Source organism: Epinephelus moara, chromosome 14 (genome assembly GCF_006386435.1).
Source record: "Epinephelus moara isolate mb chromosome 14, YSFRI_EMoa_1.0, whole genome shotgun sequence".
NCBI lineage: Eukaryota > Metazoa > Chordata > Actinopteri > Perciformes > Serranidae > Epinephelus > Epinephelus moara.
In genome coordinates this window covers 22,268,055-22,291,291 of record NC_065519.1, presented here as the reverse complement: position 1 = coordinate 22,291,291, position 23,237 = coordinate 22,268,055, and the positions used below count along the sequence as shown (strand labels likewise).

Below are 23,237 nucleotides of genomic sequence, written 5' to 3'. Positions count from 1 at the left end.
GTGCTTGTTCCCTGGTATGTTTCTGTTTGGGCCTCAGTAGCCTGTTTTTGCTCTATGCATTACTTTCTTTTTGTTCCTTTGTTTAATTTGTAATATTGCCTTTATTTTTCTTGATTGCATGTTTTAATGTTTGATTGTGTGATCGTATTTTGTGAAGCACTTTGTGAATTTCATTCATGTGAAAGGTGCTATATCAATTTTTTTTTTTTTAAATGTATTAAAAAGTGGAAAAACTAGAATGTAATATGAGTGGCCTAGGCTATATCACTGCTGATTGTTATAGTTTTTGTAAAGTCTTTTTTTTTTTTTAAAGGTAATCAAAAAGTCATCATAGAATGTCATAAAAAGTCATTAAAAATTGTTATATTATAATATGTCATCAAAAAAAAAGTCTTTACAAGTCATAGTGAGCAATTTTCCTGCACAGCCCCAAGTCATAAGCTGGCTGCCTAAAATGGCACTCAGTCATCAAATCTTTAAAAACCCCTGATCTAAGATTTTGGTTTCAAAATGTACCAGAATGGTCAGTTTAGCCGTTTCTTAAAATTTCTCCCAGGGGAGTGGGGGTTCACTTAAGACCTAATGGAGGTTTGGGTTGCTGAGAGTATTGTTACAGCCGTGATGTGGGCAACCATGTTAATTCTTATTAATCCCTCCAGATTCCATTTGTGGGCCATGTTATATTTTGTCTTTATGTACTGCCCTTTCTTTCCTACATAAAAGTCAATATGTCCAAGGTGAAAAAGTGTACAGGTTTTACAGATTTATTTTGCATGCCATGTCTCCTCTCTACCTCAACAAGTCTTGTTTGTTAGGCCTGTGAATTCATCATGACAATCTTCACAAGAAAATATCCCTAATCAAATTAACACAAATTGAAATTAATTTGACTCTAATTATTTGGTTGTATTGTCAGTGTTTCTGCACAGCCACCAGCAGAGCTCGGTCCTCTCCAAAGGAGGGCAGCAGCAGCATTCTGATGATTATTTAGCCATTCATCAGGCTCCCCTCTGAATCCTTCACTTGGTCTTTGTGGGGGCTGATGAAGATGGTGGCGACAGATTGCAAGGTCATACCATTGCCTGTATGCTCAGCAAGATGTCTGCTGGACTCTGGTTTGTTTGCAAATGTCCCCTTCAAACAGATTTACAGTCTGTTAACAGGCTCTGCTAAATAATGTGGTCGCCTCATCAAGTATATCCTTTTTTGCTGTTCTTAGAATAAAAGTCAAACATTGTGAAGGCAGCTGAAAGAGTTTCCATTTATTAATCTAATTCCATATATTGTAGATGTTAAGGATATGTAACATCAACACATCTTTTCAGTTTCTATACTTTAGCTGCATTCCAACCAAATAAAAATACTAAATAAATAAACCATCTGTGTCAAAGTTAGCAGGCTATTACAGGCACAATCTCAGGGTAATTTTATTTTACTACTTTAAAAGATGAGTGTTCAAGGCTATCCACTGTCTTCTCGTTCATGAACTCTGCCTTGATTATGCGTGACTGTGGGCTCCCGGTGGATTTCAGCCATTCTTGCATTTGTGTCACCTTGCTGCGCGGGCCTTGAAGCTGCCCCTGAACAGTTCCTGCGCCTGTGTTTTGGACCCATCCCACCAGGCCAAGCTTCTTCCCTTCTGCCTGGAAAATGAAACATTGCATATTAGAAGATAGCAGAAGAGGGCTGCTGATGGAGAATATGGCTGTGATGGGATACTGGGAGTGGATTTTTAGTTAGATAAGTTGTACAGGATGAATCTTTAACAATGTGAAGAGTTTGATCTCTAAGCATTATATACAGGACAGCACCTGTTCGTCTTTCTACAGCTAAAAGAAATGAAACATTTGTGTTAAAGCTAAAAGACTTGAAGTTTGAAATGTCGCAGCCTTCATCAGTACATGATGTTTGAACTCCATCTGCAAGACTGTGAGATGCGTTTGAAAGCTCCAAAAAATGCACTAGTGAATGAACCTTGAGATACTCATTTCTTTCCTCAAGTTTGGCATTTTAGCCGTTGCCATCTTGTTTTTTGGAGCCAAAAGTGACCATATTTAGACAAGAGGGTGGCGTAGTGGTAGAGCAGGGGGATGGATATGACTCAGACTGTCGCCATGCCTAGCAGACAGTCTTTCACCCAAGCGACCCTGCCCTTAAATATACACAACTTTGAGGCTTAATAAATTGTTAACGGGAAAGTTATATAGAAATTCACCCCTGTTCAGTTGTTATGAATGTTGAAATTAGCTATACAGACCAAAACCATTTTTTGTACCTAGCTGTTTCTCTCTGCAATTAAATTAGGCATTTTAACATGGGGTCTGTTGGGATTTACTCTGTTTTGGAGCCAGCCTCAAGTGGCCATTTGATGACCTGCAGCTTTTGGCATGTCTGCATTGGCTTTATAGTTCAGCTTCAGGGCTGAAAAAATAGGCCCTAACCATTTTTTTGCTTTATATTCACACCAAATTCAGGTATCGGAGCCAATGCAATGAGCAAACAGTTTGGAATAGCGAGTTTCCTAAGCAAAATGCGTTTTGCACCACCCCCTTCTCCTTGACAAGTAAAGAACAGTCCCTAACACTGAAACGACTAGTCATGTGTAGGCTAACTTTGTGTCGCTGTCAAACTCACTTGAGTGTATTTCCGAAAAAATACACCTTGCACTCTGCCAAATATTTCATAATCCACTGAAACCAGGTCTTCTTCGGACATAGTGGACCTAGAAGAGGAGAAACAAGACACTCCTTGGTGCTGTGTTTTGGGACCCATGACGCATCGCGTGGCTACGTTACAGCTACAACAAGCTAGTTCAGCACTATTTATTTAATATCAAACGGCTTCAACCTGGTTAATTAACATATCTAGCTTCCTATTCACGGCTTCAACCTGGTTAATTAACATATCTAGCTTCCTTTAGAGCTAGCTCTCTGTCTGTCAAGTCACCTGAATGTCGTTAAGAAGCCGACGACAATCCAGCTCCACAGGATCACTCGCTTTTGAAACATACGGGACTCCACTTCCGGAAGTGACGTACAGTGGACATTCATGCAGTGGACCAATCAGAGAATACCCGAGATATTCGGTTTCTAGGCAACGAATGTAAACGATGGGGAAAGGAGTCGTTATCAGTTATTATGTCTATCACCCACCGAGTGGTTTTATACGTAGATAGCTAGGTTAGCAAAACTCAACCTTAACTCAGACGACATTTAAAAGGTCAGTATGTGTTTGAAAATGTAGACAGTGCTTTTCGTGGGTAAAATTTGTCAACTACAGATGAAGTACTAAGTCTAAAGCTCACTACATTTTTTCTGACTATGACCTCTATCATTTGGCTAGCAAATGTCAGCCAAGAAATGCTACGTAGGCAATGTTTTGTTAAAACATTACACTGTACTCCTTTTAATTTTTGGTATTTTTGGAGTGAAACATCTAAAGATGGAGCTACACTACATTACAGAAAAAGTACATTTGCCATTAAATGTGGTAAAGTATAATTATATGTGGCATAAAAGGAAAGTAATCAAAAATATCTCAGAACTGATGTGTTTTTTTTTATTAGATGTGTTCAAGATTTCATATAGTGTGGGATTTACATGCAATCTTAGCCACCTGAAGACATCAGAGTTGTCTGTAAATGCAGTACTTACATGTAGTTACATTCATTATCATCATCATCATCATCATCATAACTGTACAAAGCTTTATTGTTAGTATACGTACATGAGATTTAAAAAGACAAAGGACACTGATCACTAAGTTACTAGTCATTCAGTATTCATTCATTCATTACTACTGCTTAGGCTCATCTACAATTTGTGTGTCACCTCTAAACACCCAAACTTAAAAAGAATACCAGGTTCATGCAATTACAAAATATATATTATATATAAAAATATGAAATTAAATAACAAAAAAACAGTTGGTAGAATGACAACATAAGTGACCAAACACTACTAGAGACAGGGTTTCTCAGCCTCAACATCAAGAGTTCACAATCCACTGATATAACTTAAGTAGTGTATAAAAATGTTATCAATAATAATAATACTAATAATAATACTAGATTAATTCAACAGGTCAAGCATTTGTAATAACTACTAACTCTTTGTGCAAGAAGGGCTTTTTAAATATTCTCGAGATTATGATTGTTTTAAAGAAATACTGTTGCGTATAACTTGAGCAAATTGGCTTGATTTCCTTTAAAAGCACGGGAAGAAGGCTATGAGCAATGAAAGAAGAAATGACCCAAAAACTTAGCAAGAAATTGGTAAAAAAGATAAAATTAAAAACAAGGAAATTAGTAAAAAATAAAAATAATAAAAAAAAATAATAATAATAATAATAAAATTCAAAACAAACAAGGAAATGACCTGGAAAGAGTCCTTAAAAAATATAATAATTCTGTAACATGATTATAAAATTTAAAAGTAATTATATAGCTTTTCCTAGCCTTTTTTTCTTTTTTTCCCCAATTCTTTAAAAAACACTTCCTAAATCCTTTTTTTTTTTTTTTTTTCAATCTGTGGGAAATGTCACACCAAGTTGCTCATCATCTTTTTACCCATGTTTTTGAAAGAATTCGCACCAATTTGCACAAGGCTCAAAGGTTTACCATTACAAGAAAAGTGATGTTTCAAAGGGTTAAACTTGATGGCATTTCTGATGTACTACTTCCACATACTAAGATAATGTGACCTCTTTTGAATGTGATATTGCACATAATTAATTACAGAGATGTAGTGATTGCAAAAGTGTATTGAGTAGGTCAACATGTTTCCACTGGAATTTCAGCTCAGTGATTTCTCCCGTGTGTATTTTGATCCTCAGCCAGGAGCTTTTTAAAGTATGAGTCAGACTTTTCCCAAAAATGCTGTAATTATGTAGCTCCTCACTTCTGTTGGTTTTTGTGTGTTTACACCATGAACATCTAGGACTAAATTGCCTGCCACGTAGTAAAATACAAGGCTACATGCTTGCGTGCGTTTTTATATGCCTTGCCAATTGAGATGCATCAAAGTAGCTTTTCCCGCAGGTCTTGCAAAGGTACGGCTTCTCACCAGTGTGGGCTCTTCTCATGTGGACCAGCAAGCGACTGTTATATCTGAAACCTTTTCCACATGTTTTACAAGAATAAGGATTCTCACCTGTGTGGATTCTTATATGAGCCTTCAATTCCGACATCCGAATGAACTTTTTCCCACAGGTGTTGCAAGGATACGGCTTTTCACCTGTGTGGATTCTCGTGTGGGCTATCAAGCTACAGCTAAGTCTGAAAGCTTTCCCACATGTTTTGCACAAATGTGGCTTCTCACCTGTATGGAGTCTTACATGACTCTTTAATTCAGATGTCCGACTGAATGATTTCCCACAGGTGCTGCAGAGATACGGCTTCTCACCTGTGTGCGATCTCATGTGGACTGCGAAGTCACTGCTAAACCTGAAATCTCTCCCACATATTTTGCAAAAATATGGTTTCTCACCTGTGTGAGTTCTCATGTGGTCTATCAGGGTACTACCACGTCTGAAATCTTTCCCACACGTTTCGCACGTAAACGGCTTCTCACCTGTGTGGATTCTCAAATGTATAGTCAATTTTGACTTACACTTAAAAGCTTTCCCACATGTGTCACATTTTAAAGACTTTTTACCTGTATCAGTATTGAGTTGAATGTTTGACATGGTAGGGTTGTATACAGTGTTACTGTGATCTCTGCTTTTGTGATTACTTTTCTTTGGTTCTACATTTCTGGTTGATCCCAAGTCTCCTTGCTCTTCTCTTTCCGGATCTTCGCTCTCGTCTACATGAGAGGTGTGAGCAAAGAGCTGGTGGTCACTGTTTGGTTCTGGTACAACCACAGAGCTTATAACTGGCATGTAGACTACAGACTGGTTTTGTGCTGCACTTAGAGTGTCATCAGGATTGAAGTTCAGAGTCTGTTCATCACTGTGGTCACTTTCCTCATCAGTAGGAGTCCACACAAAGGCATCAATCTCCTCCTTCACTACAAGCTGCTCTCCCTCCTGATTGGTGCAGAGCTCCTCCTGCTCCTCTTTAATCTGAGGGTCCTCTTGGTCCAGACTGGAGCTCCTCTCCTGAGTACAGAGCTGCTGGTCATCGAGAGCCTCCTCCTGCTTACAGGCATGTTGCTGTGGGAGCTCTGGATGGCAGACATCTGAGCAAATAAACACGACAAGCATTTAAACCACCAACATCCCATGTGAGCCATGCTGCTCTGCTGGTTCTTTAAATAACATGAGAGTTCTACACACCTACTCTGTGTAATTTTACTTCGGGTTTCCAGTCGGTATCCAACATTCTGCGCTGACGGTCGATCTCCTCCTCGTACTTGACGATAGTTTTCTTAAAAACCCCGAATATTTCCTCAGTAGCAGCAGCAGTTAGTCGCTCCCGGAGAAACTCTCTAAAACACTGAGCTGAAGACATTGTTGCTTCATTAGAAATTCAATAATTATCAGCGCTACCAGTACAACATCACCTCCCAGCTAATTACATCCATAAAGCTAATGCTGCTAACGCCTGTATTGTTTACTTCCGGTGGATGTCACACTGATAAGTTCCGGCAGCGGAATGAGTTAACCTTTGGTTCTGCCTTCATTTAGTTAAAAAAAAGTTCAAAATAATAATAATAATTTATTACTACTACCACTACCACTACTACTACTACTACTGATAATAATTTATTTCATTTTAATTTAATGTATCTATTTTTTTTAACCTGGTTCACATGCTGGTGGATAGTTTAATAACTGGGCATCATATTTAATAAGCTTACTATATCAGCAAACTAACTAACCATCTAGTAAAATGTAGTGGCCTACAAAGTACAACATTTGCCTGTGAAATATGGCAAATTAGGTCACAAGTGTTTGAAATCCTAGCCATTTTTTATGGGAAAATTTGTCAACCACAGATGGAGTACTAAGTTGATAGCACCTTGTTACATTTTTTTCTGACATTGACCTCTATCATTTAGTCATAAAATCCATATCCATATTTATGACACAGGAATCACAAAGGGGCCCATTTGTAATGTTTATGTTGTCAAGTTAGAAAATGTCTATAGGCTTGCCAAAAAAAAAAGAAAAGAAAAGAAAAATCTGCTCAAAATCCTCTTATACTTGCTTGTTCTAGAGTTTTCCATCGTATTACATGGTCATCATCAGTAAATAAGCTTAGTTAATTTGTCATGTAGCCATAGACGTTTGCAACATTCAGAGCACTTTTAGGATTTCTCCAATTACATGCATACTTTGGAGCTTTTGACTGTATTACATGGTCTTCATTAACAAACTTCATTTTCTGATTACCTTTGAAGAATATTTGGGAATTTAGGAGAGTCTGTTTCAAGGATTTAATGAACTCAGTGGTGTGTCAGTTAGGACAGATGAGCACAAGCAGGAGGTTCCAATTCACTCTTTTATTTTAAGGTTTGAGCTGGTTTTCTAACAACAAAAGAAGACAATAAAGAATATTAAACTAGACATCATGATTCCTGATTTGTTATAATTAACAATCAACCAAAGGTAATTTAACTTCATCTGCTAATAATGCTGTGTAATCTGGTTGAAAGCTACAAAACGTGAGTGAGTGGACCTAGAGTAGTCAACGGCTGTTGTCTTGGTCAAGGATTGATTTCAAGTTAAACCTGTACAATGGAATTTATATTTTTAGCCCATGTCTTCATAGATTTTATTTTACCAGGCTGTTATTTGTTCTGACTTTATTTTTTTTCTACATTCAGACAAGAAGCTAATGAAATGGAATTGCTTGGGTAACTTGAGACTGACTTGGGACTTGGGGTAAGTTGATTCAGTCACACCTGTGCTCCTTTTTCACGCAAATACTTAAACACTGCAGATGCCAGCTTTGTTCTAGCAACGTTTCCTTTTTTATTCTTAATTTATTTTTGGACTGTTTCTTTTTTCCTAGAAATTATACAGGGAAAAAAACTCAGTAGCTGGTGTGGAGAGCTTGAATGACTTTCATAAAGTTCTACGGAACAACAGCACAGCCTGAAAGACAACAGATGAAGTCATGAACACATACACAAGAGGAAGACCTCAAGGGCAGGACAGCATTGCAGAAAAAAGACATGGAAATGTTTATACTCAAGGACAAGATGGAGTTGTACCTGGGAGGAGAGAGGATGGAGCAGACAGGCCGTTTCCAAACAAGCCTGTCAGCCACAGACGGCCTCTCAACCCTGGGAAGCAAGACTCACTTAACTTGTATGATTTGGACAAAAAAACTATTACAAAACAACCAAGAGGCCAAATGCCGCCCCGAGGACATGATTCAAAGGACATCAGAGAGACTACTGGATCCCAGCATCCAAGAAAACACTCTCAAAGACAACCTAGCGGAGAACTGGAGATGGCCAAAGCAATTCATGCAAAAGAGCTCATGCTACAGGAGAAGCTGTGGAGTGTTGAGGAAAAAATTAGACAAAAAATCCAAAGAGACACCGCTGTCGGTTGTGACCAAAGGAGCGAGGAGCAGAGGCTCGACAGGAGACAAGCAGAGAGGGGACACGCTCAGACAAAAACCAGGCTGTCTGAGCAGCAGAGGAGAGAACCAGTGAGAAACAGAGAAATGATGATGCATGAAAGAAGACAGGAGGATGTGAGACAACATAGGAAGACTCAAGATAGGAGGAACGAGGACAGAATGAGGAATACACACGAAGAAGGATGGAAAAGAGGGGAAATAGACGTTGCACAAACAAAAGGTCATAAAGGAACTCATCAGATCACAGATCCCAAGCAAGAAGAGAGTGGAGAGCTGAACAAATCAAAGTGGGAACATGTGAAAGAGCATGCCAGAAGAAAAGGAGGGGATGAAAAAGATAACGGCATTTGGGGGGAGACAGGTCTGAGGTCACAGGATGGAGCAATGAAAGCAAAAGAGAGAGAACAAAATACAACCTCTATGACTGAAAAGAAATACACAGACAGGACAAGTAAGGAGATGTTTGACTTAGACGTTGAACGAGACATGCCTCAAATGAATCAACAGAAGACTTCTCACAAAGCTACAGCAGAAAACCACAGAGGTGCAGGAAGAAAACTGTCTGAAGGACCATCGTCTCTACCTGTTTCTCACCCCTCTCACTCCAGCAGACCAGAGCAGGAGGAGCTGAGACAGGAAGACGACCGAGATGCCAGCCTCCAGCTTCTTCCTTGCAGAGTCTGCAACAGAAAATTTGCAAGTGAAAGATTACAGAAGCATATCCAAGTCTGTAAAAAGACGAAACAATCACAGCGTTCAGTCTTCAACTCCTACGCTAGTCGGACCAAGGGAACCGCCATAGAGGAGTTCTGGAAAACCCACAGCAAATCCAGGAGTCCAGAGGTAGGCCAGTTACATTTTGGGCTCTTTTAAAAGGCTGCCCTACCAATTTTTGATCACTTGTATGTCAATGGAGCATTGTTTTTAAGAGTGGGTCCCACATTACAGAGTCTGCTTTACAAACTGGGGATGCTGGGGATGGGAGGCTGAGATGAGGCTGAGATGAGATGAACAGACACAATTTTTTTTATCTTATTAGATAATACAGATGTTGACAGACTTTTGGGGGACATAATTTACAGTTGAAAAAGGGTAATAAATCGCAATAAATCTTGTCGCAATACTCAGCATATCACAACATATCTAAAATCACAATATTACTGTATCATGACTTCAGTAAAGTGATAATATCGTGTCGTGGATCCTCTGGTGTTTCCCGTCCCTACATATCACCAATTAGTTTAGCAATACAACCCGACCCGTCCATAAGAGATCTGCAGTCCAACATACCATGAGTCCTTTAATAACTATCCATCCATCCATTTTCTAACCACTTATCCTCTTGGGGGTCGTGGGGGGGCTGGAGCCTATCCCAGCTGACACTGGGCGAGAGGCAGGGTACACCCTGGACAGGTCACCAGACTATCACAGGGCTGACACGTAGAGACAGACAACCACTCACACTCACATTCACACCTACGGACAATTTAGAGTCACCAATTAACCTATCTCCAACCTGAATGTCTTTGGACTGTGGGAGGAAGCCAGAGTGCCCGGAGAAAACCCACGCTGACACGGGAAAACATGCAAACTCTGCACAGAAGGGCTCACGCACCCAGGAATGAACCAGGAACCCTCTTGCTGTGAGGCGATAATGCTAACTACCACACCACCGTGCCACCCCTCCTTTAATAACTACGCACTGTTAAAATTATTTGGTAAGGCAGCACATTTAAAGTGATCATTTTGGGGGCATATTATACATGAAAAATTATTATAATATAAGTTACAATGGGGGTAAATACAATTAAATTAATTTTTTTTTTTAACTTATTCTCATGATAGCAGCACATCTCCTCAGTTAACATCTCTGTTAGTCACAAAACTGACTGAAGCGACTCTCATATTCCAGCTGGCGAAGAAGACACAAACACACACACGTCAGTAAATTAAGGATTAATACATTTAAATATTATTCCTTGTTTTATTTAAATGTATTTATCATCCAACACTAGAGATCCGTTTTCACCCAAAAAATGAACGCGAAAATAAAATTAAGACAACATATCACCCGTTAATCACCTTTTTTGTGGCTTACCCACTTGGTACCTGTAGGTAACCTACCCAATGCAAGTCTCCAGCCAGGGAAGATACTTTTGCATTATGGGAAATGTATGATTCAGTTTCTTTGGCTTGTCTCATACTAGGGGACTATAAGTCAGTATATCCCAGCCATGGAGGAATTTAATGCTAAATGTATGCTTTTAAATAGCATGTACTATTTTTGATGTATCTAATGTCTTTCTATTTAGGTTTTAAAGAAAAAGAACCCAGGACACTATCACAAGTCAAACACAAGGAACCTGCAAGAGGGTCGACTCCCAGCTGGAACCTCACAACCAAAACGGTCCAAGTGAGCAGGTGACCAGAACTGATCTAGACACTTTGGCCCTGGACCATTGGAACAAGAAATCAGTCACACATCACCATCTCATTAGTCACTGCCGCCCCTAAATTGTTTGATTTAAACTCTTGTAAAAATGTTGTTACAGATCTCTTATCTACATTGTTTGAATATACTCTCAATCTCAATCAACAAAAAGAAATATTGACGATACACGCATGACAAAAGACAGCTGTTTTATTTATGGCTTTTACACGAAGCATGAAACAACAGTGTGACTGTGAGATAACTGTTTATACAACTGTTACATCTCCACAATATTTGGTTATCCGCTGAAAAAACATAAACCATATTTCTAAATGCTGTCGACACACTGCATAAAATATTCACAGAAGGCACAGCATTGTCATATTTGCACTAATTTTGGTTTCAATAGCTTGCTAAGGCACTCTGGCTACATTTAACACTGCATTTTACTGCATGAATATACTGCCAGTGTTATAATGCAGACATCTGACAGCTCAAAACTAGGACAAAGGGTTTTACACACACACACACACACACACACACACACACACACACACACACACACACACACACACACACACACACACACACACACACGTGATAATTGCACAATAAACCAATGGACATTAAACAAACAAACAAAAAAAATGTAATTGCTCTGACAAATGATGCAAAATACAGCAAAACAAAAGTCCAGAAAGTACCAAAGACAGAAAAAAAGGTTAAAAAATGCACTGAGAAAACATTATAGCTGCAAGTTCAGCTATATCAGAAATGCTTCCACGTCGAAGGAAAACTGTTCAAGTGTTCATACATGTCACAAAGAGGATAGACCTACGTGTGCTGCCCCAACAAAGATTCAAGAGTCAAAGAAGGCAGTAAGAAAAAGTAACTAAATATAGCTGTTAAAAAATGAATCAGTAGTTTCATGTTTCACACAAATACTTTCATACAACAATAAAACATGCAAATTAAAACAAAACAAAAAACATATATATTTGCATGAAATATTCAGATTATGTTTGTAATAGCTAACATGTCTGATAAATATAGGATATTTTGTATTTGGCACATTTAACTTTTTAGGAATATCAAAAGAAATGAAAATAATTAAAAATAAAGTGATACATGTATGTTTTAATATGAGACAGCGCCACATCATCAACATCCTGGCGGCCCATCACTCAACAACTGACAAGAGGAAACCTTAATCTTTGGCATTAGCAAACCGTTTCCATAGTTTTCCATATTTTACCTGTTATTTGTAAAACGTGAGGCACTAAGGACTGAAGCCTCGATGCTGACATCACCTAAAGTCAAAAATACCACCAAAACATAAACTTAACATTCACATTGCAGAGTAACACTATGATGATTGTCTCTCACGGGTGTCAAGGACCGACGCGTCATGTTGAATCCAGCCAACATTCCAGTCTGTGAAGAAACTAGCTAGATCACTGCACCCAGGTGAACACACGTGTGCAAGGTATTATACAGTATTCTGTAACAGAATGTCATCATGCAACCTAGCGCTCTGTCAAACATGTATACCGTATGTAACCACCGTGAATGGCACAAGGCTGCACCCTCTGCTGCACATCTGACCGGCTTGTTTAATTCAATATGTGCTAAGAGTTTTGACACCTCTCCCATAATCAGGACATCTGCAGGTTCAGTCTCACACGCTGGCCCCTGCAGGTCGGTTTGTGAATCCGCCTCCTCTCTCTCCTCCATCCCCGGGCATACGGGCATCAAGGGGATGGTTTCTGTTATTGTCACAGCCTGGTTCCCGTGGCGTTGAACGATTGATTGCAGCCCAGAGCCTTTCGTTCTCCTTCTGCTGCTCAGTGACCTAGAGGCAGCAGCGATACAGGCTGTTACTCATGCACGAGGCTCAAAATCAGCACTTATGCAAGTGGTCAGCTTTTGGGAAAAGAAATTTCTCACCTGCTTCTCGAGCATCTGGATCCTCATCTCCTGACGAGCGACCGTCTCTCGCAGCTGCAAAAATAAGCTCTTCTGTCAGATACTGTGGTAAAACTGATTAGATCATGATTTGCAGTGCTGAGTGCGCAGATGTGATACCTTTGTGATCTCACTACTTGCTTTGCAGCATGCACCTGATTCCCCTTTTTTGCAGACGTCAGCGTCCTCTAGTCCATTGACTTTATCACAGCTCATTCGCTTAGTCTGGGAAAACAGTGGATGTGCTTCAAATCACAGTCTAACACAGTGTAAACATCAATATTGTGAAATTCCAAAGTGTTTTACTTGGAGAGCATAATTTAGCTATGTTGGCATTACCGACAGGCCTTTCTCAGTGCTGGCTGCTGCTGCAGCAGCCGTTAGCTCTTTCAGCTCCTCATATGGTAGAGTGACACTTTGGGAGTAAGAAGCGAGCTGGTCAGGAATGAATTGCTCAGGGTCATCTGGCATTGGGATGAACTCTGCATTCTCAAGCTCCTGTTGGATGAGAACACTATGAGTCAAACAACTGTGTCGTGAAGTCACGGTTATTTATTTCAATTTATTTAGCCATCTGTCCGCAGACTGTTGTCCTCCATAGTGCTCTGTTAGCAGCAGCGTGGATTCTGCTCAGCACTTCCATCACTGTGGATCTGAAGTTGTCATTGTATGTCGCGTTCCAAGACACTTTGATATCCAATTTGGGTGGCCAGAGCAGCTGAACTTTGAAGTGGAATCATATTTCAAACCACTTCCAAATGTGGTTTGGATCCAATTTGCAAAAATCGTATTTCGTGTGTTTTGCTGTTGAGACTTTCTAAACTCAATCTGGATGTGCAAAAAACAGATTTGGGCTGGCAGTCTGAACAAGGCCAAAGGTTTCCTTATACCTTGGTGCTTTCATGATAACAAACCTTTCTAAGCCAGAGGGGGCAGGAGCTGTCCCCTGTCTGATTTGCCAGTGACATCATCGGGGTCTCCAAGAAGCACTCCTCTGTATTATCCTCCATTGTGCCACCAAGACCCCTGAAACGACACTCTGTCTCTGAACCAGGATCCATGTCCAGATCCACTGTAGATGTAGATGCCTCCTGGCCCAGTCCTGTGTATATGACACACGCAAACAATGAAGTCTTGCAGGTGCAAACATAGACTTGTTGTTCAAGCAAAATACACAAATTAGTGATGAAAGACAAGAATTTACCACTACCGACTGATAGTCCACTGCTGTTGGAGCGAATAGTCTTGGAGTTGAGCACTTTCTCTGCAAAGGACAAAATATATCAGACAGCTGGTTCCCGCAGCAGTACACTGTGCAAGTGTCTGGTAGTGATTACTAACCCATAATGATAATGGTGTGCCAACCACGGCAAGAGAGGTCCGGTACATGGTGGAGGGAACCAAAGATAGGCCTTGGCATGGCAGGGCATACCTCTGAACCAAACCCTTTGTCAGCAGGCATCCCAAGTCGCCCATTTCCTGCGTTTCCCCATGCAAAGATGTGATTGTCTGCAAGAAACAAAAAAGTAATGATACATCCTCAGGACCAAAAATCTATGGCTTCTGGATGCACATAAAAACCTCTTACCCTCAGTTGCCGCGATGGTAAAGCCGTCTCCACAAGACACTTTGGTCACAGTCTTCCCTCCAAAGGGTCCGACAAGGAGCTGGACACCCTGGTGTTTCTTGAAGTCCTTCACACCCAGCTGCCCATACTTGTTGCAGCCAAAGGTGATCAGGCGACCACGTACTGCAAAGACAGATAATGTGTGAAATTGATGTTTCTTTGAAGTGGTGACAATTTTCACTTACAAGAGAAATATCAGCCTCTTTTTACAGTACCATCAATGGCAGCTGTGTGGCTCTTCCCTGGAGCTATGGTTTGAATTTTGAAGCGTGCCAGCTGCTTTACCAAGGTCAGTGTGGTGATGTACGGGATGCCCTGGTATCCCTGCTGTGTGGTACAGAAAAAAAAATATATGTACATGGCTGCAACATGCCCAACAGTATCCATTATTACAGTCTTGTGTAACCCAGTACCTCTCCAGGGTGGTTTTTGAGACCACAGATTCCCTGATTCAGACCAAGCTTGTTGAATTCATTGTTTCCACAGGCCAGGACTTTGCCAGTTTCTGTTAAAAAGAAGGTTCCATCGCTGGCACATGACACTGAGGAGATGGTAGCGCCTTTAGGGATCGTCACCTGAGGAAACCAGAAAACAGACAGTGCTTTTGAAATAAACAGCTTCAAATAAGAATATCATGTTGCTTCAGACAGGGAACAAAAACTTACTTGCATCGGAGAAGAGAAGTCATCCTCACATTCCAGGCCGAGACGCCCTGCAGCAGGAAAAACAGAGCAATTTGTGACAGAGAACACTTAGTGTGATTGTGTATTAAAAGGGCCACGATCTCCACCTGCTGGCCGCAGTCATAACAGCAAAAACAACCTGACAGTCAGCTCAGAACAATACTAAATGTAGCAACCCTACGTACCGTACTCTCCGCAGCCCCAGGAGTAGATGTCCCCATTCTGAGTCAGGACCACCACATGGTTGTCCCCACATGAAACCTGACGGACAGGCCTCTCCTCAAAAAACTCCAGAAGCACTGGCTCCAAAATCTCTATGCCGAGCTCACCCTCCACGCCAATGCAGCCGTAATAGTCAGACCCAAACATGTACATCTGGTCCTCATCTGCAAAAGCAGCAGCAGCAGGTTCAAAAATTGTGTTTTTTACAGGAAAAGGTTTTCACTCAAGTTCCTGCTTTCCTCACTCACCAGTGATGCAGGCGGTGAAGTCAGCCCCACATGCCACCTGCCGTATTGCCTTCCCCTGTAGCCTCTCCACCCTCTTTGGCTGCCGGTACGAGGCCTGGTCTCCCTGCCCCAGCTGGCCCACCATCTTGGCTCCACCTTGGACATTCTGAAGAGAAGATTAGGAAAAGCTCCTTGAAGTGAAGCACAAGAGCAACTGGATCCAGTTTTTCCTTCTTGTACCCCTTTTCCACCAACATGGAACAGACTCTGTTCCAGTTCCAGTTCCCGCACCTAACGTTGAACCTTTCTGAGAATTTCGACTGATAAATAAATTGGTTCAGATCCTAAAAAGTTGGTTCCCAGCTGGAACCAACAAAATAGCAGGTTTCCCTTGGTCTGAAGTGAGAACTGTGAAGACATCAGCAGGTGTGTCATATTCTGCACATCCTTACTTAAAATTATTCATCTCAAAACTGGTGGTTACATGGACTTGCTCGCTGGATAGCACAAAGGCTCTGAGCATCCTGAACGGAACCGGGTCAGAGCTGAAGCTAATGTGGAGAAAAAGGGGTCTCAGAGTGATGTATTACTACTCACAGCCCAGGTATACAGTTCCTTTTCCACTGTCACCACTGCAAAGTGACTCTCCCCTGCACACACATGTTGGGCACTGCTGCCTCCTTTAAAAGTGTCAATTTTCTGAGGGGTGAACTTCCCTCCCCCCCAGAAGTACACCTCCCTGGAGCGTGTGGTCACCACAGCAACGGGGGTGTCAGTCACTGTGCTCAGCCTATGGTGCAGACAAGACAACAGATCTGTTAAATACTAAAAAAATCTTACTTAAGGGACAACAGGTAGGCTTTCACGATGGAGAATATGAAACAAGTGTTGAGAACTTACTTTGGTTTTTTCATTGCTGAATTCAGCAGGGCAACTCGTTCTTCAAGCTCCCTAACAGAGAATAAAGTTGTCAGTGGATCGTCAGGGGTGTTTTTACTTTGTTGCACCCTACAGAATCTAAAATATAACAAAACCACATTTTCCCCTTTTAACCAACTCACTGTCTGCAGCAGGAGATGAATGGCTGGTCCAGGATCTGGTCAGATGTAGGCCTCTTGGCAGGATCCTGCCACACAAAAAGATCACAGGAAGTTAACAGGGATACCCCTCAGAGAGTCCAGTTTTTTGTATTATCTCTGGCATGAAACCATATAATTTCAGACAATCTGGCACAACACCCCTCTCTGATTTATTCCCCTCACTCACTTGATCGAGGCACTCGTACACCAGTTTGATCAGTGCAGGTGAATAAACCTCCGAGTTCACTTCCATAGTCCAGTTGCCCTGGACTATTTTCACACAGAGGTTCAGAGGGTTCTGATGGACACAAGCAGCAAAATTAGTTCATTCTGGTGGTAAAAAATTACAAAATTACAATTTTTTGATTAATGTGAAGCAATAATGCAACATCAAGCAAGTTAACAAACCTACCGTTGCATCAAATGTTCTTGTAAGAGCCAAGACTTCAAAAAGTACACAACCCATGGCCCAAATGTCTGATTTGAAGTTGTACTTCGCCCCCTGGCACAATTCGGGTGACATGTAATATGGAGTTCCCACACACTGCATTTACAGAGGAGAAGAAGAAGAATGTAAGTGAAGGTGAGAAAAACATATTTACCAAATCTCAGCCAGTCTGGTTAAAGATGCTATAGGAACACAATCACAACTCACAGTCTCTGCCATTGAAAACTCAGAGTCTAACTTCTTTGCAAGGCCGTAGTCACCAAGTTTGATAAGGTCAGTCTTGGTGAGGAAAATATTCAGAGTTTTGATGTCTCTGCAAGAAAAAGGTAATAGTTCCATTACCAAAAAATACTTGAAACAAATTTTAAGAATGCAGATATGATCAATAAGGGCATGAAAATGTGCTGGACTTTTACCTGTGTAAGATCCCAGCCTTGTGAATGTGGGACACTGCTGACGCAATTTGGTACAGGTACCAGATGACCACCTAAAGAAACACATTAAAGGTGACAATATCATAGAGAATAATCTGTTAGGGTGAAATAAAGCCATGCAATGTTGCACTCATACCTCCTCACTGAACAGTTTCCCATTCTGGTGGTTGATTTTGTCGTACAGATTCCCTCCTGTGATGAGAAGGCCATTTAGCATTCTGTCACACATGAACAGCACTCAAACTAATCTCCATCAAATCTACAAAGTGGACACGACATTCACCTACCATTACAATACTCCAACTCGATAAGCAAGGTGTTTTTATCCATGAAGTGGTTGAAGTAGGCTATGATGTTGTTGTGCTCCAGGATGGAGAGGATGCTGATTTCGTTCATGACATCTTTGCGCTCCTTTTCGGAGAGCGAGTTCAGGTCCACCTCCTTCCATACCACCAGAGAGTTGTCCTAGGGACGCCAGAAGGGAGATGCCATTAAATAATACAAGTGAGAGACTAAAATTAGCATCCAGATATGACAGTATGTGCAGGTTTACATTTCTGTGCAGTCCTTGTTACTGCTGCTTATAGAACAGACAGACAAGGAAAATGTTCCTAGTAAGGGTGGGGAAAATATTTGTGTCGCCATACTGTATCAATACACAGATGCAAGGTATCAACGTTTTTAATATATAAATTATAGATTAATAAATAAAGCTAAACTTTTGGTAGCCTACTAGAAACATAAAATCAGTTGCTCTTTCAATCCACTACATACATTTTGCTAAAAAAAAAAAAAAAGACTGAAGTGAGATACTGTAAAATTTCAATTCTTCAATTAAAAGCCTAGTCCCAATTTAACACCCAGTGCCTTTTACTAGCCTGGTATGGCTACACATTTTGACAAATAAACGCCTGTCTCATTTAGACACCTGGTCTGGTTGTGAGGCAATTACATTTTTTTATAGAAGTTCTTTGGATGTATAAATGTTGTTGTTGGCTAACTCAAATTAATCCAAGTTGTGAGTCTTGTTTGAACAGGATAAAGAGGTGTTGTGTCGGTATGCCGGGGCTGTAATCCTCGAGTGCTGTAACTCACTCTCTGTTGCACTGTCTGTCGGAGCTAGATCAAATGATTGATTCATGATTGATATATTATCTGAAGCCTCATTTTTAAACAAGTTGTATTCATACTGGTTTAAATAAAAAATCAGATTATATTTTCTTTTTTTTTGCTGAGCAACTGTTTTATGTGAAAGAAATTTAAGGCCTGTCCCTACAGACACCTGTCCCAAACATAGGTCTGTTGATATCAGTGATTTAGGCAAATAGTAGCCCAGACTACTAATTGAAGTTTATCCTACTAAATAAAACAGATGTTGACAACGTTTTCCGTCAGGCGACAAAATTAGAGATTGTGATAATATCGTATAGTGGGGCCTCTGGTGATTCCTATCCCTACTTCTCAGGTTAAGAACAAAAACTTTTATGTAATGTAATTGATTCAGATTACATTTTTTAAGTGATAGGTAGCATGAAATGGTCTCCAAACACACGCACTACAGTATAACCACCCAAAAGGACAACAGGACAGCCTCCTGAGACCCTGTGTCCTCATATGAGGACATCACATTTTGGGTTTACTTCATCCTACTTAACTCAGTACTGTTGTCCTCGTTCGTGGAGGCTTTTTTGTGCCATCTAGTGGCAGTAAGAGCACAATACACTAATCCATGTCAGTCTGCAGCCAATACCGAAACAAAAGTGGAAAAGGTCCAAATCCGGATCACATTTTATGGTTATAACTTGTTTATTCATGATTAATAATGTTTGTAGTTTGATATGGCAACAAAATTGACCAATTTTAGCAACAGTAACAAGCTAAGACACTGTTAATTAGGAAGTCCTAGTTTGAGGACATTGGGACTTTATTATTGTCTTCTTTGAGGAGTTTGGGACTTTACTGTTGAGATGTAATTGGATGTAATTATTGTCGACAGTGTTTAATTCTTTAAAATAATATGTCCTACTGATCCCAAATAGCTAGGAGGATCAGGTCTCAGGAGGATAAAGAAGCAAACCACAGGACAGTCATTTATCTAGTTCTCACTCAGGAATTTCTCACAGGGGTATGGAAACAGAGGAACAGTGAGCAATTCAGTAAGCAAGACACATCCTGCACAGTTCATCATAATAATCCAACTAGAAAACAAGATGTAGCACGAACAGCAAGACATTTCTGAAAGATTTAAGTAGTATGTTTCATGAGAAGCACTAGTTTCAAATAATTTCTGACTGAAACCTTATGCCTGTGCTGGGAAAAGTTGTGGGGACCTTGTGAACTTGAACTAGGCATGTTTTCCTTGCTCTGCTGTTGATGGTAAAGTGGGTACATTTAAGGAGCACTTTCAACAACAGTTTTGATGAAGTAAAGTCTTCATTGCATGGCATAAGTGCCTTTTAAACATTAGAAAATGTGCTATGGCAGAAACTGAACTTACCTCTGTTCTTCTGTACAGAATCGCTTCACCAAACGCCCCCCTCCCGAGGATCCGGATAGGAATGTAATGCAGCTTCTCCTCTTCGCCATTATATGTGCCCAAGGCTGATCGCTCACTGACCACAGACCCGCCGCCCAATTCTGAATTGAGCGAGTCGAAATGTCTTTCATATTCCCCCAGTGACATTTCTGTTTAGGGACTTGTTAGCCAGTGGCAGTGATGGAAATAACCCCGAACAGGCCTAACGACAACTCTTTCAGAAAGACTCCCCTAAAAAAAGCGCACACACCTCTAACGTGTGACCCGTGTCAGCAAACACGGAGGCCTGTCAAAGTAATACGTTACCAAATGTCTCGAAGCCACTCAACGCACAGAATGAACGAAAAATACTACGTAGCAAGATACGAGCAAATATAGTTGTTGCACCAGCGTCAAGCATGACACAACAAAAACAAGGACCATCAGCCAACTTTTTGAAGTGTCAAAATAAAAGGTGTATCGCTGAACGTGGTGTTGTGTATTTTACGCTGAAAGGCAAGAGGGCGCATTTCCGGTTACAGCGCTCGTTAGTTTGGGTTAGCTTGATTTAGCTAACACTTAACTTAGCAGGAAGAAAGTAAAGAACTGCGATGAAATCCTGAGCTGCCGTGGCAATGTAAATATAAATCTACATGACAAACACACGACGAATATTTAAAGTGAGTTAGTTTCGTCTGAGACTCGACTAAAGGCGCAGCAACACATCGGAAACTCCTCCATCCTTCCTTGTGCTCAAACCCGGAAACTGTCAAATTAAACCTTAAACGGTCAGCATTACCGAGGGGTTTTTATGATATGTTTAAACCTGTGTCTCCCTATGGTCTCCCCTCATTGCTCAGCGTAAGTGACTATAAATTAAAAAAAAGGACTTTACACAAGTAGCATATACATACAGCTGTCCACATTTGTAAAGTTTTAGTTCACAAGTTTAATTTCATACCAAATTATCAGGTCTAATCTGGTGCACTCATTTTAAATTTTTATAAAGGAAGATGAAGAGTCAACAACATAACTGGAAATACCCCAACAAGAGAAATACCAAAACCAAACAAACAAATGCATACACAACAAAACAAAACAAACAAAAACATTACCTACATGTTAAGTACCAAACCCACCTGACCCTGGCTGCACAACCCTAACTGTTAAATATGTAGGTTACTATAAGGGAACCTAATCCTTTTAACATATTAAAAAAAGGACCCCAAGTATCATTAAATTTATTGGACAAACCAATAGCTGAGAGCTGAATCTTTTCCAGTCTGATAAAATATAGGATGTCCCTTATCCAACGAGTATGAGATAGCCAATCTCATACTAGGCCAATAGGGTTGTAAAGGCTATAATATCATTTTGGGTCTTGTAGAGAGAAGATGGTGAAGGAGAAACACCAAATAAAGCACAAAGAGCATTAGGTTCAATTTGCTCCCCAATAACTTCTGACGGGGTAGCAAAAATATATAAGATTTGCAGAGGACTGTGGACATCTATCACACGCTGGGGAAACATTCTCATAAATGTTTGCTAACCATTTTACAGATTCTTTGACCCTTCAAACTTATTCTTAATCTTGTCACTTTATGAAGACATTTACATTTAGCCAGGTAATGTTTGATGACATCATGTCATGAGGCAACTGTGTGCTCTTACCAAGTTTGGGCTGTTTTTGGCAGTTATCGCTATAAAAGCTTGCAGGTACTGAGAAGGGTTTTTTCAACATGTAAATATCAAGACTTATGTTCTCTCTTGTGCCTTCATGCTATAGGCTACTGAAGGCCTTTCCTTTACACTAGTAACTCTCTTCAGCCATATGAAAGCAGCAGTCATCTGTTCCATCTGCAGTCTCTGGCGTGATGTTACGCACTGTCCCTCAGGACTATCTGTTCTTGTCAGTTTTTCACCAGGTGAATCTATCCTACACACTGGTTAAGCAGGGTAACAGCTGCGCATCATCAATTTTTTTTAAAGAGGCCTAAGTTTGACTGAGGCTCCACATTTTTGATCATAATACAGCTAGATGTGATGCTGTGATGAGCAACATTAAGTGGTAGAGATTGTTTAGGCTCCAGACTAAAGTTTAAAAATCTCTGTCCCACAATATTAGGTTTCCTCCAGAGAAAAACTCTTTGTAGGGTTCCCAAACTGTCAGTGCGTCATGATGGGGAGATCCCTGTGACTAAACAGGGTGAAAGTAGTGAATGTAATAAGTCATGATTGTCAGCTTTTAATAAACCTACCTAAAATAATGTGTTCTTTCTGATTTCACCCAGTCTCCAAGTGCGCCACTGTCTGGTGTTTAGCCTGACCACGGAATTACCAAAGGTGTGTTTGGCATGCTCCCGACACACTTGGCAGGGCACACCTGACTGTGCCTCTTGGTTCATTATAGTGGAGTCAGTGGTGTCTTCTTGTGCGTACCGAAAGTGGGGGGACAATAAGCCTTGTTGTCACAATATCCCATACTGTTTTAGCCTATGAAAGAGCATGTTAGTATGGAATTTCATTTGCGTTTTTGCGTCAGGGACCGTTTCTCCTACACATGGAGAAGTATAAAGTCCAAGTATAGCAAAAATAAATATGTGTAATAAGTTTGTCATAACCACTCAGCTAAAGTTGAATGATAAAAAATGGCAAGTGTGTAAAATTAAGTTTTAAAATCATGAAAAAATTAGCATATTCTTTTGCTCTGAGGCGCTGAGGGCGTTTCTGCTGAAGGAACTGAAAGGAAGATCAGCCCATTGCTCAGCAACAGGACACTCAGAAGCTAAGCCAGTAGCACTGTAACATACACAAGCCCCTTAGAAAGAAACCACTGATGGTGCTTTACCTGGACTTTAAATTCTGCAACCTCACTGCTAGATGCCACTAAATCCTTCACACTAGACCTTTAAGTACCTGGTAGAGTACCAAGGCATCACACTGATACGAAATTATATCATAATCCTATATTGTCCTATACACTACCTGCAATGATCTTCTATCAGATATTTTTAAGGAATAGTTATGGTGGTATAAAGGGTAATTGTCACTTTATTTCAAAGCAACACAT

At 40.5% G+C, this 23,237-nt stretch overlaps 4 protein-coding genes across 6 annotated transcripts; 1 reads left to right on the top strand and 3 right to left on the bottom strand.

Annotated features, from left to right (window-relative positions):
• Positions 1 to 1,234: 1,234 nt before the first annotated feature.
• On the bottom strand, positions 1,235 to 3,031 carry acyp1 (acylphosphatase 1, erythrocyte (common) type). The gene is made up of 3 exons (XM_050062265.1): positions 2,947 to 3,031; positions 2,635 to 2,722; positions 1,235 to 1,643 (listed from the first exon to the last, which is right to left on the bottom strand). The coding sequence occupies exons 1-3, from the start codon at positions 3,006 to 3,008 to the stop codon at positions 1,428 to 1,430; spliced, it is 366 nt and encodes a 121-aa protein (XP_049918222.1). The 5' UTR covers positions 3,009 to 3,031; the 3' UTR covers positions 1,235 to 1,427.
• Positions 3,032 to 3,095: 64 nt separating this feature from the next.
• On the top strand, positions 3,096 to 11,564 carry LOC126401152 (golgin subfamily A member 6-like protein 22). The gene is made up of 4 exons (XM_050062258.1): positions 3,096 to 3,219; positions 7,770 to 7,827; positions 7,958 to 9,379; positions 10,849 to 11,564. Exons 3-4 carry the CDS (start codon positions 8,063 to 8,065, stop codon positions 10,951 to 10,953), a joined length of 1,422 nt encoding a protein of 473 aa, XP_049918215.1. The 5' UTR covers positions 3,096 to 3,219; positions 7,770 to 7,827; positions 7,958 to 8,062; the 3' UTR covers positions 10,954 to 11,564.
• On the bottom strand, positions 3,541 to 6,549 carry LOC126401153 (zinc finger protein OZF-like). The gene is made up of 2 exons (XM_050062259.1): positions 6,277 to 6,549; positions 3,541 to 6,179 (listed from the first exon to the last, which is right to left on the bottom strand). Exons 1-2 carry the CDS (start codon positions 6,449 to 6,451, stop codon positions 4,972 to 4,974), a joined length of 1,383 nt encoding a protein of 460 aa, XP_049918216.1. The 5' UTR covers positions 6,452 to 6,549; the 3' UTR covers positions 3,541 to 4,971.
• Positions 11,158 to 21,269, bottom strand: LOC126401149 (serine/threonine-protein kinase Nek9). Of its 3 annotated transcripts, none has more exons than XM_050062253.1 (23): positions 20,150 to 21,269; positions 17,940 to 18,117; positions 17,789 to 17,844; positions 17,635 to 17,705; positions 17,426 to 17,531; positions 17,183 to 17,314; positions 16,958 to 17,068; positions 16,753 to 16,817; positions 16,592 to 16,642; positions 16,289 to 16,481; positions 15,713 to 15,857; positions 15,428 to 15,628; positions 15,225 to 15,271; positions 14,973 to 15,134; positions 14,775 to 14,883; positions 14,521 to 14,682; positions 14,274 to 14,441; positions 14,137 to 14,196; positions 13,847 to 14,034; positions 13,272 to 13,430; positions 13,053 to 13,157; positions 12,915 to 12,968; positions 11,158 to 12,819 (listed from the first exon to the last, which is right to left on the bottom strand). In XM_050062253.1, the coding sequence occupies exons 1-23, from the start codon at positions 20,333 to 20,335 to the stop codon at positions 12,646 to 12,648; spliced, it is 2,883 nt and encodes a 960-aa protein (XP_049918210.1). In that variant the 5' UTR covers positions 20,336 to 21,269; the 3' UTR covers positions 11,158 to 12,645. The 3 variants fall into 3 exon arrangements, with proteins under 3 accessions (XP_049918210.1, XP_049918209.1, XP_049918211.1); XM_050062252.1 differs by having other exon boundaries at positions 14,775 to 14,886; positions 20,150 to 21,259; XM_050062254.1 differs by having other exon boundaries at positions 14,143 to 14,196; positions 14,775 to 14,886; positions 20,150 to 21,257.
• Between the last annotated feature and the right edge of the window lie 1,968 nt (positions 21,270 to 23,237).

Bases quoted from the DNA above. Each gene is read 5' to 3' on its own strand.
- LOC126401149 (XM_050062252.1), bottom strand. From the start codon at position 20,335: ATGTCACTGGGGGAATATGAAAGACATTTCGACTCGCTCAATTCAGAA. The intron at 15,629-15,712 runs GTGAGTGAGGAA...CTGCTTTTGCAG, and splicing joins CTTCACCGCCTGCATCACTG to ATGAGGACCAGATGTACATG. The intron at 12,820-12,914 runs GTGAGAAATTTC...TGCTGCCTCTAG, and splicing joins TCCAGATGCTCGAGAAGCAG to GTCACTGAGCAGCAGAAGGA.
- LOC126401153 (XM_050062259.1), bottom strand. From the start codon at position 6,451: ATGTCTTCAGCTCAGTGTTTTAGAGAGTTTCTCCGGGAGCGACTAACT. The intron at 6,180-6,276 runs GTGTGTAGAACT...TTATTTGCTCAG, and splicing joins AGTAAAATTACACAGAGTAG to ATGTCTGCCATCCAGAGCTC.
- LOC126401152 (XM_050062258.1), top strand. From the start codon at position 8,063: ATGAACACATACACAAGAGGAAGACCTCAAGGGCAGGACAGCATTGCA. The intron at 9,380-10,848 runs GTAGGCCAGTTA...CTTTCTATTTAG, and splicing joins GCAAATCCAGGAGTCCAGAG to GTTTTAAAGAAAAAGAACCC.
- acyp1 (XM_050062265.1), bottom strand. From the start codon at position 3,008: ATGTTTCAAAAGCGAGTGATCCTGTGGAGCTGGATTGTCGTCGGCTTC. The intron at 2,723-2,946 runs GTGACTTGACAG...CTCCTCTTCTAG, and splicing joins GGCTTCTTAACGACATTCAG to GTCCACTATGTCCGAAGAAG. The intron at 1,644-2,634 runs GTGAGTTTGACA...TTCATTTTCCAG, and splicing joins TTTTTCGGAAATACACTCAA to GCAGAAGGGAAGAAGCTTGG.